The sequence below is a fragment of the Micropterus dolomieu genome, linkage group LG01, assembly GCF_021292245.1.
Source record: "Micropterus dolomieu isolate WLL.071019.BEF.003 ecotype Adirondacks linkage group LG01, ASM2129224v1, whole genome shotgun sequence".
NCBI lineage: Eukaryota > Metazoa > Chordata > Actinopteri > Centrarchiformes > Centrarchidae > Micropterus > Micropterus dolomieu.
In genome coordinates this window covers 50,672,377-50,691,825 of record NC_060150.1, presented here as the reverse complement: position 1 = coordinate 50,691,825, position 19,449 = coordinate 50,672,377, and the positions used below count along the sequence as shown (strand labels likewise).

The 19,449-nt window shown below is 39.9% G+C and overlaps 1 protein-coding gene across 1 annotated transcript in view; it reads left to right on the top strand.

The window, feature by feature from the left end:
* Nucleotides 1-3,976, top strand: part of LOC123968947 (glycine receptor subunit beta-like) — a 63,256-nt gene extending 59,280 nt beyond the window's left edge. The window contains exon 11 of the mRNA XM_046045992.1: nt 3,617-3,976. Within this exon, the coding sequence (XP_045901948.1) occupies nt 3,617-3,910 (294 nt within the window). The 3' untranslated portion in view covers nt 3,911-3,976. The remainder of the gene's footprint in view (nt 1-3,616) is intronic.
* Nucleotides 3,977-19,449: the final 15,473 nt, after the last annotated feature.

Sequence of the window (19,449 nt, the reverse complement as noted above, 5' to 3'; positions counted from 1 at the left end):
ACATGAAAGACTAAACACAAGAATACAAAACCAGAACACAAGTGAAACCCAGAACTACATAAAAACATAGGAAACAACTGAAAAACCACCCAACCAACACAAACCCTCGACAAAAACGAGGCAGAGTGTAACTGAGCTGACCAGTAATACCACCGCAGATTTGGAAGACGAAGGCCACCTCTCTCATATAGCAAGTAAAGCAACTTCAATTCCAGCCTAGCTTTTTTATTGAATTGCCAAATGCCAAATGAATTTAGCAAGAATGTTGTTAATTTTATCAAAAAAACATTTAGGAAGCGGGTGTGGGATTGATTGAAAAAGGTACAGGAATTTTGGTTGTATATCCATTTTTATTATATTAATACGTCCGATCATTGCATTCTTTAAACATATTCAGAAGTGGCTCTACTAATTTAGTTTTAAATGTTTTATAAAATTAATTAATTAATTAATGTCGTCAGATAATGACTGAAACTGAAGCTGATCAAGAAATGTTTCTTGCGCATCTGAGCCGCGGTTGCATTCTGATCTATATAAGGATTCATAAAAATTATTACTATTTATTGCTCGGTCAGTTTGTTGGTTTTTGATTCTCCAGGATAAGAGTTTTCCAGCCTTTGAACCCTTTTCTAGCCAGTCAATAGTGTCAACAAAAGCTTGGTCTTGCAGCCATCTCGCCTGGAACCTCCAATTAGGTGGGCTATGGGCAATTTTGTCAATTTGGGTTTTGAGTGATACAGCAGCATGGTCACTTAACATGATACCATTAAACCAGCATTCGCTAACCTTGGGTAAGAGTTCCCTGGAAATAATTAAATAGTCTATGCGGGAATGTGATTTATGTGTACTTGAATAGCAGGAGCAATGATTTTTTTATCAGGATTCCGTTCTCTCCAAACATCAACTAGATTAATGTCCTCTATAAACTGTTTCAGTAGTTCTCTAATTTGTGTGTCACAGCACAAGCCCCCTCCTAAAATAAAAAAAATCTGTTCATGGTAGACAAGTCAAGAAAGATATCCCTAAAGAAACTGGGGTTATGCTCATTGGGATAGTAATGGTTTAAGTTTGTAATTTTCTGAAACCCCCTGACATTCCAGCTCATTATTTTTATGTTAGAGGAATTATAGTTATGATACATACTTATCTATACAAAAGAAAAGAGAATAAAAGGCTGCTGCAAAAAATCAAAACCAAATTTTAAAAAACAACAGACAAACATACATATACACATACCTGGGGAGACTTGAACAACATCTTCCCACAACAATGCGAACCCTTCTAATCCCGCTCCCCCCTCCCTCCTCTAAAAACTGTAACACTTCAGCTTCACTGGTAAATCTATCCCAGGCAAACCACAAATGATGTCCACAAACCATGCAGTCAAAAAGAGCATACAACAATACCCCTAACTGAATGGTTATTGCAACTAAACATGTCAGGCAAAAAGAGCAGAGTCCATAAAGTTTAAAGTTGAGTCTTGGAAATAACTGGGTTAAATTAAACTATAGTACCCCTGTGCACCATATCTATAAATTATAATAGTTGAATGACATCTTGTTAAAAGTTAGAATCAGGTCGGGTAACCATAATCAAATAAACAATAGGTTTAACCGGTTCATGGATATGAGAGTACAAACTTCTTCAACATTATTTAGTGCAGTACCTTGTCAAAAGGCATCAGTTGATTCTCCATTTGTAAACAAACCCATGCCGTCTCTTCAAAGTCCGCGATGGAATTTCTCTGCATCTTCCGGCGACGAGAAGAGGTGAATCTTGACATTATGGAGTACTCTTATCCTGCGTGGATATTGTTAAACCCTCGTTTGGTGCCAGCATCAATAAACAGCTTCTTGACTGCTTTGAATTCACTTCTGTCTCATTGTCTCAGCGGAGAAGTCTTGTGCAAAGGAGAGTTCGTTTCCGTTGTTTGATGTCACGTACTTTGGAGTAGTGGAATGCAAATTCCCGGTCTTGGAATTTCAGAAAGCGTATGAGGACTGCTCTGTCTTGGTTCGGTTTTTGCCGGGCCCAGTGTGCTGCGAGCCCTTTCCAGCATGATGTATTTATCCGTACCTAGCCATCTTATCCGTCTATTCCGTCCAGTTTGGAACCAAATACACTGAAGTCCGCCAGTGTATTTGGCAGTTAGGCCATGCTAGTCTGTTCCTCATTCTCGGTTGTTGGCTCACTTTTCTTCTTTTGAGAACTTCTTGCTCGCTTAAAAAAAAATCACTCTCCTCATTCAATGCAGTTTTTTACATGGTTGCTGTTGAACTAGTAAATATAACTCAGGGATTTATATTAAATTCTGCAAGGTTGTGTGGTGCAATCAAATTATGTCGCCATCTTGATCCAAGCCCCGCCTCTCACATATTTAATTTCACTTCATATCACACGTTATCACTTTATCATTTAAACATTTAAGCCAGCAGTGTTATTTGTGCTTGCGCTAGTTAGCCATAACTATTCTATACTGCACCTTCCAATTGTGCCAAATTGCGCCAACTTAAATCTTAAATCAGTGTCCTCTAAATATTTCATCAGCCCCCAATCGGTGCGCAGAGGAGATGGCCGGAGTGTATTACACAGACACTCATGGTCAGTTGTGAAACTGCCAGCATGAAGCCATGATAATGTCAGGTGGCAGGACTCCAGCTTGCCTTTCCCAAGTAGGCTATAACCACTGTTTGTGGCAGCAGCTGTTACGAGCGGGAGCCAACAGGTTAAAGCCTTTATTTAGAATAATATAACTGTGAATTTTCTTTTGTTTGTGAACGAGCTGCATCAAACAATATGTGCTTTATAATTTCCATCTCACAAGCACTTCAGAAAAAACTCTTTCCCCCCTCGTTTTTTGACATCCACTTTGTCAGACCATGTTTTCTTTATTTCAGCCATTATGAGTCTCTCAGCCAGCTGCACTGACTTCCAATGTGACACTCTGAAACTCCGTCGTTGTGCGTTTTTTGCTGATCCAGGAGTTCAAATGATCAAATAAAAGATTTCTTCTCGCCTCAACTTCGTGAGCAACTCGATCTGGCACTCAGCGTAGTTTCTCTTTTTCACGAGTTTTGCAGCAAGATCGGCCGATGTTATTTGGACTTCAGGAGGTGACACTGGCGTATTTGCGGTCATTTGCATAGTAATTTATGGGAGGAGCCAAGGTGTGTGGCTTGTGCATGTGTGCTCAATTTCACGTTGATTGGGATATATAAAGGAAAGATGTGCGGGACTTGGCAATGCCTGGTTTTATACATATTTTTGTGCGTACATACTTACATACAAATTCTGTGAGTATGCCATCTTTCAGTATGAAAGCTGCGCAGTCTTTTATACACGAGGCCCCTCTTTATCTTTATGTGTCATTAGGCATGCAGCATCATCAACGTACACAAAGACATCATATAAGCAGGCAGATTTACAATAATTGATGTATAATAAAATGAATTAAGGCCCCAGCATGCTCCCCTGGAGACCCGTAAATTATGGATTTAGGACTATAAAGCAATAAGGCAACACTGACCCATTTGACAACTATTTCTTTGTACAGCAAAACGCCATGAGTGACAATATCAAATGACTTTAATTAGTCAGTCTCTCTCTCTCTTACCAGGTAGTAGAAACTCGCTGTAAGAAAGTTTGCACATCCAAGTCAGACCTTCGCTCCAATGACTTCAGCATCGTGGGATCTTTACCTCGAGACTTTGAACTTTCCAACTTTGACTGTTATGGTAAACCAGTTGAAGTCACAGGGGCCCTTAAGTCCCAGAACAAAACCAACAAGAAACCCCCACCACCCAAACCGGTCATACCTGCTGCTGCCAAACGCATTGACCTCTATGCAAGAGCCCTCTTTCCCTTTTCCTTCCTTTTCTTCAATGTCGTCTACTGGTCAGTCTATCTGTGAGAGGGAGAAGAGGAGATTAATAGTTTGTATGTTGTATCTTGGCAACATACTGATATTGAAACTACATTAAATAGTCAAATGACATAGCAAATTCATATACTGATCAGGTGCATCTCAGAAAACTTGACAAAATCATGGAATTTAAGTCAAAAAGTTAGACTTTCATATATTCTAGAATCATTGCACATTAGTGAAATATTTCATGTCTTTTTTTGTTTTCATCTGGATGATTGTGTCTTATAGCTCATGGAAATCAAAAATCCATATCTCAAAATATTAGAATAGTAGAATAAATAATTTATAATACACAAATGTTGACCTTCTGAAAAGTTGAAAAGATCTGAAAATTTTATTTATGGGCTCAGTACTTGGTCGGGACTCTTTTTGCATGAATTACTTCATCAGTCCAGCGTGGCATGGGCACAATCAGCCCGTGGCAATGCTGAGGTGTTATGGAAGCCCAGGTTGCTTTCATAGTTAGTAGTTTTGGCATTGTGGGCAAGTGCCAAGTCCTGTTGGAAAAGGAAATCAGCACTTCCATAAAGGTGAAAGCATGAAGTGGTCTAAATTCTCCAGGTAGACGGCTGCATCTAAAACACAGTGGACCAACCCCAGCAGATGACGTGGAACCCCAGATCATCAGTTAAAACTTCACTCTGGACTTCAAGCAACTTGGAATCTGTGCCTCTCCACTCTACCTAGAGACTCCAAATGAAATGCAAAACTTTGGACTTACGTCCACTGAGCAATGGTCCTATTCTTTTTCTCCTTAGCCCAGGTAAGACACTTCTGACCTTGTCTCCAGTCAAACTTTGAATGAATATGCTTTGATACAGCACTCTGCGAACAGCCAGCCCTTGGTTGTGTGTACTGAACCAGACTGAGAGATTAAAGGCTCTTCTATAGATTCTTTAATATTGTTCTTTACAAAAAAAGCCTGAAATATTTCACTTCATGTGTAATGAATCTAGAATATATGAAAGTTTCACTTTTTGACTTAAAACAAACTTTTCCACTCATTCTAATTTTCTGAGATGTACCTGTATATTGGTAAAATCAAGATTTCTAACATTTCAGGGGCATGTTTACAGAGCTGCAGAGGCTGCTGTGATCCCTGGGAGTAACTGTAAATCACCACAACCTTGGGCTGTTGGCTTGAGTCCACTTTAACTGCATGTGTGTCTCTGTCTGATACAGGACATTGTGCTTAATGTAAACTTAACCTTGATGTGGCCACACCTCTACCACAACGCTGTCCATTAGAAAGACATGCTTTTTACTGGTGGTAAGATTACTGGTAACACTTTATGCAAAGGTATAGAACTGCAAAATGACCAATACTAAATAAATACGACATTGGAAAAATAAATATAAGAATATACATAGAATACATGAATAAATATATTGTGAATAATTCAGAGCAACAGTTTATTGGAGTGTTATTTTTTTATTTTTACAGTTAACAGTTTGAAATATTATTGATGTCACCATGAAATCAAAAGTGTTTAGTGTCTACAAGATCCTTTGCAACAAGATACTGTTATAATCAGATATTGCTGATGTTATAATGACATTTTCTTATTATTTGGAATGAGAATATGAGGTTTTAATGATGTAGCAAGATTAAGTAATGTAGTATCTTGTTATAACAAAAACTTTTCTGGTTAAAACTGAAACAATTGGTTTGTTGTAATAATAAGAAAAATTAATATGACAAATATAATGTGGAAAGAATAATACAATATAATTTGTGTGCAGTTGTGGTAGCAATATGCTGCCATATGAAATACAATATTACAATATTTTATTTGTAACCAGTCACATGAAATTAGCCAGGTAGCTTTTTTTAAATAACAAATAACAATTCCAAACCTCTGACTTAGCCACATAATTGCTGTAAATGCTACTTTACAGCAGTAAATGCTGTATTGTATCTGAAAGGGCCCATAGTCTGTTTACATTTTTCCAGAACATTAAACTTCAGATTACCATAAACAAAATATGATAAAATACTTACCATCTTAGTTATCGATGTGATGGAATTTCTCTGGCTCTAACACCAATTAATCTATGTTCTTAGATTAATGCATGCATTAGATTCTGTTCACAAGTGAAAACTGATAATGTTTTACATACATGTGTTGTGTCATGTTTTTAATGCACAGATTCATGCTAATCCATACCTCTTACCATAAAGTGTTTCAGAGCTTAGTCTGTTCAGTCAATAAATACTAAATGCTATGGCCTCATTAGGACATTCCGACATATAGATTATATCATTTGGTCTCTATATGCTGGAATGCTAGCTAACTGCTTGCGCATTTCTAGCACCAGGTAAGCTTGGTAGCCAGCTGCTACACCATGAATGCTATGCCCTTTTCTTGAAATACTGTATATTGCTATGTGAAGAAAAGACAGCATATAGACAGGCAAAGCCAGCACCATTAAGTACTTGAAATTAATTGTTTCCAGGAACATCAATAAAAGTTTCTTTTCCTCAGGAACAGGTGAGTGACATTTTACTTTTTGTATATTCAAAGAAAAAATAATTTTCTTTTGTCCTTTTTTGTCCTAAGAAGTAAAGCTCTTATTTTCACTATGTTGGATAAAATCAATGAATGACTGTCAAATCCCCTACGTGTGGAATTTAGATGTGGCAGTGAAATGATTCTGATGGTATATATGTTTTTGTTTGGAAACAAAAAGGACAAAATCTTGCTAAAACAAATGTAGTCTATGGGCTTAATTTTCCTGAACGCAATAAATGTATAATCAATAAAAAATGTAGTTATAGTAATGATGCAACAATGATTGGACTAATAATAATAATTGTAGCAGTGGGTGTCGAGCAGAAACAGGGAGGCAGCAGGGGGCTTGCAACTACAGATCCAGAGCTCACAGCCCCAGATGCAGAAACACCTGCAGAAAGCGATTTAGGTGGAAAAGAGAGGAGAGGGACAAAAAAGCACAAAAGTCGAGTAGGTTGTGTTGGAGTAACGTTACAGAAAGCTTTGCTTAGTGTATTTGATACATGTTTGCACATTTCCTAATTGTGCTAACGAAATGTTGTGCAACACAAAGGGCAGCTTTCATAGACTACCTTTGTGGGATACGGAAATGCTGAAGTTGTGGCTAGTTGCGCTACAAATGAATGCTAACACTCCTGTCAAACACTGCGCCTTAAAGATCATCGGGTCTGCAGTGACCATTATGACGGATGATTACTGCCACCTAAAGAAGAAAAAAGTAGGGGAGAGTTGGGTCAAAAGTAAAACACAGGTGGGTTGAAAGTAACACAACAATACAAACTACGTTTTTGGTGTTATTCTTGTTTTTATATTTTGTCCTTTATCTTTGCAAAAAATTTATAAATTACATTTTAATTTAATTTATTATTTATTTATTTATTTAAGTTTTATCATATGTTTCAAAAGTAACCAAACTGTATACTTGTTAAAAATGTATTTTATTGGCAATGTCAATACATTTTATAAAACATTTTTTCAACTGCATGAACAATATGAAAATTAATATTCATACTATAAATATAACATAAATACAAATTCTCAAAATAATGCAAAATAGTCATGTTTCTATCCAGCTGCTTTTATACGTAATTCCAAAATGTGCATGAAAACATCTGGATGTAAACACTGTAAATTCATAGGTGGGAAGTGGAAAAGCTATTGATTAAACATAAATGTGACTATGGTCAATGGAAAAGTAACGGTACCTGTCTCATCCATGTTCCAAATGTCCTTTGCTACAAAAAGTTAGCAGGCAATAACTGTCTACAGGTTGATATAAAAAGCAGTCATTTGTTTTATTGAATCTGGTGGAACAGGACATGCTGGTGGCTTGAGGTTGGCGAATGGACAATGCAGGCTATTGTTGCGTTCAAGGAAGGAGGTGAGCCAGTCCTTTCCCGCCATCTTGGTGGCATCCAATCCACTGGGATATTTGCAGCCCTATCTGCTGGCCAATTCATATGCAAATTTCTGCACCTAAAACAAATACAAATATTATTAGAGGGAGATTGTTTATGAACTTGACATGATTAAGATAAAATAAGACTTTACTGATCCTGCTCTGGGGATATTAGCATTTTACAGCAGCTTCAGAGACAGTGGAAAATTAAACATAATATGCAAAGATATGATTTAAATGTAAATAAAAATAAGGTAAAAATGAAAAAGTTATTACAAAAAATACAAATTTCACATTTTGTAATGACTTTAAAGTTATGTTAGTAAGAGCAGTGTGAGTGAGTTGCAGCTCCAAATTTTTTTTTAACAACTAGCTTACTGATCTCAGGCAAAAGGCCAAAATAAATATCAGCTGCCCTCCTGATGTAAGCCTGCAGCTTCTTCTCTTTGTCCACAGCGACTTAACAGCTGCCCTGAGACTGATGTTTCTGACAGAGATGTCCAGAAATGCCCTCTCATAAACATCTGGCTGAATCAGACCTCTGTCTGTCTTTCTGACCCTCACTCTTGGCATATTCTGTTGGTATAATATAAGATAAACATGTTTCAATACATGCTGTAATGCAGAGAAAGTCACCACATTAGCAGCAGGACAAAAGAAACACTTGTGGTCACTGTAGCGGGACTAAAGTAACACTTGTTACTTACTCCTGACATATCAACGCGATTTTATTTATACTGGAAAACTCTGACAGGGCAAACTTCAGGGTGTATTAAAGCACTAAATAACCTGTAGATTAATCATTACTGTGACATATGAAACAAGAGACACAACTTGTAATTTGAAAAAGAGTCCCGCTTCAGAAATTTACTTACTGTACTCGAGTCCACAGCGGGAAACTGTCGGGGCTGTCACAGCTTGGACTGCAAATGCAGTCAGGGCTCTGAGAAAATCGCCTTGTTACTTTCATCCCGTGTTACTTTTGCCCCTGCTCTCCCCTACCACACATTTTTTACTATAGAAAAATGCAGTTTCAAGACTGGAGAGACCTGTCGCAGACAGAGTGGAGGTAATGTTATTACCTAAAGTTATTTTGTTGAACTGCCAGTAACGTTAAACGCAAAAGCATGGCAGGAAAATGGCAAAAGCTCAATAAGCCAGTAGTATGTACAAAAAACCACTGATATAATATCTATATAGATTAATTTCCCCTATTCAGCAGTTTTATTTGGAAAAGCAGTTGACATTTGCAATAATAAAATAGGTTGTATCAACAAGCAGACATTACGTGAGTTATATTGTTGTAAAAGGTGTGTGCGTGGATAGTCTGACTTGAAAGACAGTGAAACAGTTGTATACCTGAACTTGTATGAAAAGAAATCTTTGTTGGAGTTGTGAAATCAATGCAAATAAATAAATATATATAAACATAGAAAAAGTAAAGAGATCACAAATGTAGAACTATACCAAATAAAAAATAAAAAAAATGCAGCAGACGGGAAGAAACTGTTCTTGTGGTGTGATTTTTTTGCAGCCTCCTGCCGGTGGGGAGTGTCTGAAACAGTTTGTGTCCAGGGTGGGAGGGTTCAGCCGCAATCTTTACTGCTTGCCTCAGAGTCCTGCAAGTGTAAAGGTCCTAAAGGGATTGAAGATTGCAGCCAATCACCTTCTCCGCAGATCGAATGAATCGCTGCTGTCTGCCCTTGTCCCTGGCGGTGGCAGCAGCGTACCAGATGGTGATGGAGGAGGTGATGATGGACTCAATGATGGCGGTGAAGAAGTGCACCATCATTGTATTTGGCAGGTTGAACTTCTTCAGCTGTCTCAGGAAGTACATCCTCTGCTGGGCCTTCTTGGTGAGGGAGGTGATGTTCAGCTCCAACCTGAGGTCCAGGGAGGTGATGGTGCCCAGGAAGCGGAAGGAGTCCACAGTGTCAACCGTGGAGTCGCATAGGGTGATGGGGGAGGGCTCTTCACAAAATCCACAACCATCTCTACTGTTTTCAGAGCGTTGAGCTCCAGACTGTTCTGGCTGCACCAGGTCACCAGGTCACCAGATGGTCAATCTCCCACCTGCGGACTCATCCCCACCAGAGATGACCACAATGAGGGTGGTGTTATCTGCAGACTTCAGGAGCTGGTGGACTGGTGACTCGAGATGCTGCTGTTTGCATACAGGGACGAGAGCAGAGGGGAAAGAACGCAGCCTTGAGGCCTAGTCATTCCTCTTCCTTGACTCTTCATCTTTCAAGTCCACTTCAGACCACACCACTTACCAAGCCATCATTATCTGCGGTATACCTTGCATTTGATCCTACATGGGCACAATCTGTGGTAAGCTTAACAGTGCTGACAACTTTTCTGAGAAATTCAATAGTAACAAATTACTGGGTTAACATTCAGAGTATATTGTTTTTGTGTGTAAGGACCAGAATGCCACTGCGTCAACCACAACACTGACTGTTCCACATACAGCCACTGAAGACATACCAAATCTGTGTAGAATGGCTTGTAGCCCAGGAGAAACTCCAGGAGAATAGGCTGAAAAAAAGTGGCTAGTGAGTGAATGAAAGCTCACTGAACTTTTTAAAAATTGCACCAAATCTGTAAAAAAGGAAAAAAGCAAACTCCCAAATTATCTCTTCAATTATAGATAGCCGGGGCAAACAGATTTCTGACACTGTAGCCATTAATAACGCATTTAGAACCTTCTATGAGCATTGTATGAATCTGGACTACAAAGTGATACAACTGACACAATGAACACTTTTTTTCTGTCTTTTAACCTTCTTAGTATATCTGAAGACCAGAAAACATCTCTTGAAGCCCCTATTTCTAGGAGGAGGTACTTAATGCTATTAAAGGGTTACAGTCGGGTAAAGCTCCAGGTCCAGATGGATTCAGTAGCGAATTCTACAAGGAGTTTCATGACTTGCTGACTGACCCGCTTTTAGATATGTTTAATGACTTTTTTCATAAAGGCATTTTACCACAGTCTTTGAGAGAAGCTCACATTTCTCTAATGTTAAAAAAGGTAAAATCCCTGAAGACTGTGCATCATACAGGCCCATCTCCTTATTGAATGCTGATTTGAAACTCCTCTCCAAAATATTAGCAACAAGACTAGAAAGCTTACTCCCTGCTCTTATAAAGGACGACCAAACTGGATTCATTAAAGGTCGTAATTCATACAATAATATGTGCAGATTATCAAACAAAATCAAGGTTTTTCAACAGCAGTCCCTGAAGGGTCTTGTGCTTTCTCTGGATGCGGAGAAGGCGTTCGACCGCTTGGAAATGCCATACCTGTTTTATACATTATACTCTCTCAGCAGTACTTACAAATGGGTTGTGATCTTCTAATATTCATATCTTTAGAGGTACAAGGCAAGGATGTCCCCTATCGCCCCTGCTTTTCGCCCTGGCAATTAAGCCACTTGCCGCGGCAATCAAGGCAAATGGAAACATATGTGGTCTCACTGTTGCCACTAGACAACACAAGATTACTCTTTATGCCGACGATGTCCTGATTGTTCTGACTGAACCTGAATTGTCTATTCCAACCCTTATTGAGAACATTGACATGTTTAGTACTTTTTCTGGCTACAAAATAAATTTTAGTAAATCAGAAATAATGCCATTGGGTAGTCTGAAACATATACCTGAAACCTCTTCTCCCTTCCCCTTTAAATGGTCGCCAGAAGGCGTTGTCTATTTAGGAATACGTATCACACCCTCGTTTGAACAACTATACAAAACAAATTTTCCACCCATATTTGAGCGTATAAGGCTAGACCTAGAAAGATGGAACACCTTTCCAATTTCCTGGCTGGGCCATGCTGCACTTCTAAAAATGAACTTTCTCCCCAGGTTACTTTACCCAATGCAAATGGTCCCAGTCATGTTCCCCCATAAGACCATTAAACAGTTGAACAGTTGGTTCAGCTCTTTTATATGGTCTAAGAAGAAACCAAGCCTGAATATAGCAACGCTGTGTCTTCCTTCCTTGGAAGGGGGTCTTGACCTCCCAGAAAATTCCAGCTTAGTGTCAATAGCTGACTGGGTGTTAAATAAGTCCACATCTCTCTGGTTGGACGTAGAAAGTGCATTGTCTAAATATCCTTTGAGTAACCTTCTGTTCATCAGGAAAAATAAATTTGTAAAGTCTGCTTGCACTAACCCTGTTACACTCTCCCAGAGGTGTGGACTCGAGTCACAAAAATGATGACTTTAGACTCCACTTGACAAAATCAAAGAAGACTTGCAACTCGACTTTGACTTTAACACCAATGACTCATGACTTCACTTGGACTTGAGCCTTTTGACTTGAGATGACTTGACAACCCCCACGCCCAACTATAAATTATGATTTGAAAAACTGAACAGCGCATCAACATAGCGCAGTGCTCAATCAGATGTGGCTTCCTCCAGCAAGAGGGAACAATCACCAACCGTACGAAGCGCGGCTGGCCACACCGCAATCTCTTGTCTCTGGCCCTGTACGCCCCAGCGACCCACTCCCTCTCCAGTACCTTCAGTGAGTTGTGTAGTAGGCCTACTACCAGCGCGCTGTGAACCATTTGTGATCGGACCCTAAAATATCCACGGTGTCTGCATCTTCTAACGTCATAGCAATTTATAGTTTTCTCACCGCTGTTGTCTGTCACTGCATCTCCCGACAAAACACCACTGTGGTATTTTAGCGTTCTGTAAGTAACTGCGTCAACTCGAGTAGTTCACCTCTCATCTGCTCTGCTCCCCTCCGTGTACACACACACACACACACACACACAAACATACACACACAAACATACACACACAGAGCCCCCTCAGTGACCCATCTGTCACCCAAAGCTGAAACTGTGCTGCTACCTCTTGTACTGTAGATGCTGCAAAGTTAATTATGTTGGATTATTGTTTCTTATTTCATGGGCTATATGAGATTTTGGAGTAATGCACATAATAGTTTTTAAAAAGAAAGTATAACAATTTAGATGTTCAATAGTTTAATGTTTACTAAGGCAATGAGTAATCCTGTTAAATAATTGTGATCTCAATATTGACCAAAATAATTAGCAGCCCTACATGAACATTTAATTTAATTCATGAAATTATAGAACATCTGTTGAAACTGAGTGAAACTGCTTCTCTTCCTTCTTTCTGTACAGGCTAATGCTTCATTCAATACATTTTTTTATTTTTAACTTATAAAAACTTTTGAAATGTTTTTTAAATTTGGTGAAGAGTGCATTATGACTTCTTTAGGACTCGAAACTCAAAGTTTAAGACTTGTTGGTCCTTGACTTGAGACTTGACTCGGACTTGCCAGTCATGATCGGTCTGGACTTGGGACTCGACTTGGGACTTGAGTGTTAAGACTTGAGACTTGACTCGGACTTGAAAAACGATGACCCACCTCTGCAATCTCCACAGTTAAGCATGGCATGCCATCAGAAAATTAGAGTGCAGATCTCGATTCACCTCTGTCTTTACTCCAATATGTGACAATCCCGTTTTCCCCCCTGGATTATCCATCCATCTTCATCCGCTTATCCGGGGTCAAGTCGTGGGGGCAGTAGCTCCAACAGGGGACCCCAAACTTCTCTTTCCTGAGCCACATTAACCAGCTCTGACTGGGAGATCCCGAGGCATTCCCAAGCCAGTGTGGAAATATAATCTCTCCACCTAGTCCTGGGTCTTCCTCGAGGCCTCCTCCCAGCTGGACGTGCCTGGAACACCTCCCAAGGGAGGCGTCCAGGAGGCATCTTTACCAGATACCCATTTGGGTAGTGCAGGTCTGTCTCGAGTCTTCCCCCACCCCCTGACCCAACTCACCACCAGATGGTGATCAGTTAACAGCTCCGGCCCTCTCTTCACCCGAGTGTCCGAAACATGCGGCCTCAAATCAGATGAAATGATTACAAAATTGGTCTTCGGCCTAGGGTGCTCTCGTACCACGTACACTTATGAGCATCCTTATGTTCGAACATGGTGTTCGTTATAGACAATCCATGACTCACACAGAAGTCAAACAACAAACACCCACTCGGGTTCAGATCAGGCCGTTCATCCCAATCACACCTTTCCAGTTCTCTCCATCATTGCCCACATACACTGTCAGAGTGGTGTAAAACATACGCGTTGAAGTCTGCTGGGAGACTTCAACGCGTATGTTTTACACCACTCTGACAGTTCTATTAGTTTATCCTATAATATCCGTAAGGAGTATAACATCAGAAAGAGAACTTAATGTTGAGATAACAGATGATGGTTGGAGTGATGCTTGGAAAAGCGCAAAAACTCTGAATGTCTGTAACCGGATGAGAGCCATGCAACTGAAACTCCTACACAGGGCTCATATACTGTATCTCAACGTCATAAATACAACCCTAATGCATCTTCATTGTGCCCGAAGTGGAAAATAGAAATTGGTAGTCTTATGCATTTTTTGTGGCATTGTGGGAAGGTACAGCAGTTCTGGAAGGTCACAGAGCGGGAAGTTAATACGATTCTATCGATTAATATAAATAATAACCCTTTATATCTGTTGCTTGGTATATCTGACATGTCCATCACTGACATATTTAAAAGAAAACTTTACCAGATGCTTGCTTTCTGTGCCAGAAAGAGTATTCTGTTGAATTGGATCACAAGTAAAGTTCCTTCAAAAGCTCAGTGGCAAAGGGTTATACTTGAATATGTTGCATTGGACTATTTGACGTGAACTTCACGGCAACAATGATGCCTTTCGTAAGACGTGGGACCCCTTTTTGTCATATGTTGGTTTGAATATTTTGATCATTCTTACAAGAGGGTTTGTATCATAGCTCTGAATGCTCTGCCTCAAAAGGGACACTGCTTTGCCATTTAATTGATCTATTTTTGTTTCTGTACACCTTTCTTTAATCAAGCAAATACATCATGCGTAACAATATGTACTCAATTTATTTTGTTTTTACTTTTACTTGTACGAGATGTGACTCCTGAATCTCCTGCCAGTACAAATTTGAATCTGAATGTATATGTGAGCCAAATGACTGTTTGTTTGTTTTGTTATGTGTTTCTGTCTATCTTGTTGAAAATTTAAAAAACATATATTTAAAAAAAAAAAAAAAAGATGTGACTAAACAGTGCTAAAACAGTTCTAACAAATTCCAGCATTCCAGCTCAGCACCTTTCCAGAGCAACACACACGCACATAATGGATTAGGCTTAACTCCTCAGTGTTCAAATTCCAAAGACAACCCAGTTTTATGCCGTAACGTTGACCTATCTTGTTGAAATCAGCTAAACAAATCAGTCAAGGAAATCAGATCTTACTAGCAGTTCATCTGTAATTGTGACGGGCGCAAATGCCCCATAGGAATACATTGCAGCCGGTTTGCGGCTGATGGCGGAAGTCATCTACTGCATGGATTTTAAAACTTTTTGTACCTACTAGTAATTTCGCCAAATATATGACAATAGGCCCATAGCAACATAACTAAGGGATGGGTCAGGACTCACATGAGCCAGCCCTAACTACAAGCTTTATCGAAGAGGAAAGAATGCCACTGCAGAGAAGCTAAAACAGGAGAAATATTATCTCTTTTCTTGCTTCTTGTCAGAACATGGGCCGCAGCATTCTGGATCAGCTGCAGAGTCTTAAGGTGACTGCAGAATCGTAGGTGAAAAAAGGCGGTCCTTGAAGTTTAATATGAGAGTTAAAGGACATGTCCTGATCAAAGATAACTCTGAGAGTCCTCACGGTGGTGCTAGAGGCCAGGGCGATGCCATCCAGAGTAACTATATCTTTAGATAATGTCTCATCTGAGTTTAACATCAAAAAATTGCAGGTCATGCAGGTTTTACAATTCTAAAGGCATGCACGAAGTTTAGCTAACTGATTGGCTTCAGCTGGCTTCCCTTAGTTACTGTTGCTAAGTCTCAGAAAGAAGCAGACAGTTTTGCAGTTGCATTGTGCATTTGAAGGTTGTATTCAGGCTGTCGAACTGACAAAAATAATGACAGAAGCAAAAGCCTTACAGATCACAGTGTAAAAGTGAAGCACTGCATTACCTCACTATTGAGAAAGAGGACAACGATATTAAGGATCAACACTGTTCCTGCACAGCCGGGAAGGTCTCTATTCACTATTATAATCATTAAAAAGCAGAACAGTAGGGTTATATAACGTTACATTTAGTAGTAAGTTAGCTAGCGTTAGCTAACTGACATTGCAATAGGAACAACCCACAGCCTACATTTTTCTGGATTCTGGTCTTTAAGCAAAGAAAATATTTTGAGACAATGCAAAAACAGGAAACTCAAGAAATCTCCAAGCAGATGTGTTGACCTTTTACCTAAATTTCAGATTAACTGGAGATCGGGATAGCTGCTTTACTCCAAATTATTTTACTGTTAAACTTAAAATCTGTGAGTCAAAAGACAGATCGCCAGTTCCATTATCCTTACCAATCCTGTCTCTGTGCCGGTAGATTTAAATACAGTATCTCACAAAAGTCAGTACACCCCTCACAGACCATGGGGAAGACAAAGGAGGCATGAGAGAAGGACTTAGCGGTTGGACTCTACCATCTTCAATATTCCAAAGAGAGGCTCGCAAAAATCTTCCGCAGTTGATCCTGGTTGTCCTAGATGTTGCTGTAGTCCAGCTTCAGTATGTTCACACTGTTCACATGTTTTAGAACTGTCAGCATTTGAATGGCTTTTGGGGTAAATATTTGAAGTTGTAGCTAAACGAGAGAAAGAGAGAGAGAGAAACAGGAAAATGTTTCTCTCTCTCTCTAACTCTTTTTTTGCATTGAGAGATTGGTTCTGGGTGGGGCTAAGTGATTGTTCATTTTTAAGGGGTAAATTGTTTGTACTTGAAATACAATAAATTATAAAAAAAAATAAGTTTCAATTGCCTTGCCCCTAGAGGTGCATATAAATGATTGCTATTAATCACCCTAAAACCACAAGACCACAGACTTGAAATCTGTCATACCAACACAAAGGGAAATACAATACACGTTGTTATATGTGTTACAAGGATTCCAAATAAGTTCTGTCCCCATGCTTTGATTGGACTGTTTATTGGATGATGCATATGCCTCAAAACAATCTGCTGCCTTGCACTTCCTTGTTAAAACTAATGAGAAGGCTTTGTAATTCACCATTGACAAGTATCTGCTGCCTTCTGCTGGACACATCTGAAATGGACAATACCTTCTCATTTTATTGTTGAATTGTATTTTTTTATTACATTATTCATTACAATCACACAGTAAGAACAGAAAACAGCAATCAACCAAGGACAGAATAAAAGATAACAACAAGGAAAACAAACTACCAGAAAAGGACTACCAGAGCATCAGAGTGCAAGATCAAATTAAAGGCATAGCATAGCAGCAAACACACAAAGCAGACATTCAAGTCTCATCAAGCAAAAAATGGTTTCCACACCTTCAAGAAGTACTTTTGTGAGTTCCCTTTGTTAAAACGAATCTGTTCCATCTTAGCCATAGAAAGCATTTCAGAATCAGAATCAGAAGGAGCTTTATTGCCAAGTAGTGTTTTACACATACAAGGAATTTACTTTGGTGTTAAGATGCTACACGTAGACAAACATACAGTTGACATAAATAGATGTAGAAATATATAAATATGTAGTAAACAAATGCAAGTTATACAAGAATAACAGAAGAATAGAGAATAATACAACTGACAATATAAAAAATAAAAATAACAATGGAACAACAACAATTTACAATTAACAACAAATTGACAACAAATATGTGCAATTTGCCAAGTTTGTGCATGATATGACATGAAGTGATATTTACATGTGCAAAGACGATTGTATTATTTGAAGAGGAGTGGAGTGTCAGTGGGGGGTCGGGGCCTTGTTAATGAGGCTAGCAGCAGACGGGTAGAAGGTGTTTTTGTGGCAAGAGGTTTTGGTCCTGATGGACCGCAGCCTCCTGCCAGAGGGGAGTGTCTGAAACAGTTTGTGTCCGGGGTGGAAGGTCAGCTGCAATCTTTCCTGCTTGCCTCAGAGTCCTGGAGGCGTGCAGGTCCTGAAGTGATGGAAGATTGCAGCCAATCACCTTCTCCGCAGAGCGAATGATGCGCTGCAGCCTGCCCTTCTCCCTGGCAGTGGCAGCAGCGTACCAGATGGTGATGGAGGAGGTGAGGATGGACTCAATGATGGTGGTGTAGAAGTGCGCCAGGTCCTGGGAGATGATGGTGCCCACATGGAGTCCACAGTGGTGACCGGGGAGTCACACAGGATGATGGGGGAGGGTGGGGCTGTGCTCTTTCTGAAGTCCACGACCATCTCTACTGTCTTCAAAGCGTTGAGCTCCAGACTTTTCCTGCTGCACCAGGTCACCAGAGGGTTGATCTCCCACCTGTAGGCGGACTCATCCCCACCTGAGATGAGCCCAATGAGGGTGGTATCATCCACAAACTTCAGGAGCTTGACAGACTGGTGACTGGAGGTGCAGCTGTTGGTGTACAGGGAGAAGAGAAGGGGAGAAAGAACGCAACCTTGAGGGGATCCGGTGCTGATGGTCCTGGAATCAGAGACATGTTTTCCCAGCTTCACGTGCTGCTTCCTGTCCATCAGGAAGTCAGTGATCTACCTGCAGGTGGAGTCAGGCACGTTCAGCTGTTTCAGCACATTAAGCCACTTCCTGAAACATGGGGACAGTGGAGACTTTCAGTCCAGTAATATTGACCATACCTGCTCTAATAATCTGCTTCTGATGGGATGGAAGTGCCCTTGTATAGTCAGAGCAACCAAAATAGCCAATTTGCAATCCATCTGAATATTCACTCGACATGGTTTGGAGACAGTCAAAAATGTCACAGACTAAGGGAGGGATTAAATTTTTAACCTGAGTGGGGGGACAACAGACCGGTCGCCACTGCCAGAAAGTGAGAGCCCTCGCATTCGCAGCCCACTAGTAATGTCTAAATATTGGATGGCCAAGGCCCCCCTTGGTCACATTCTTCTGTAGGTGGGCTTTAGCAATGAGAAGGGGTTTATCTGCCCAGACAAATGAGAGGATAACAGAGTCCAGCAGAAAGATATTGGCAAACAGACAGGAAGGTTTTGAAAAGGGTATAAAAACCTTAGAAGTGCAACCATTTTAATAGCGTTATTACGGCCAAGCATTGAAAGGGGAAGCAGCTTCTAAAAAGTTTCTAGGAAACCTAAATATAAAACACTAAGACAAAAACACTTTGCAAAAATTTCCCTGAATTTGAATTTATATCAGACACACAGAAAATACCCTATTTACTGGGAGAAATGCCTAAATGTCAAATAATTGCTGCAAAATATGTCTCCTCATGCCACGAACTGAGGACACCCAGTGGAAACTATATAAATAATTAATTCAATTTTTTCAATTCAATTCAATTTTATTTATATAGCGCCAAATCACAACAACAGTTATCTCACAGCGCTTTTCATAAAAGAGCAGGTCTAGACCGTACTCTGTGATGATATTTACAGAAGCCCAACAGTTCCCACCAAGAGCAAGCACTAGGCGACAGAGGCAAGGAAAAACTTCCTTTTAAGAGGCAGAAACCTCGAGCAGAACCATGGCTCAGGGTGGGCG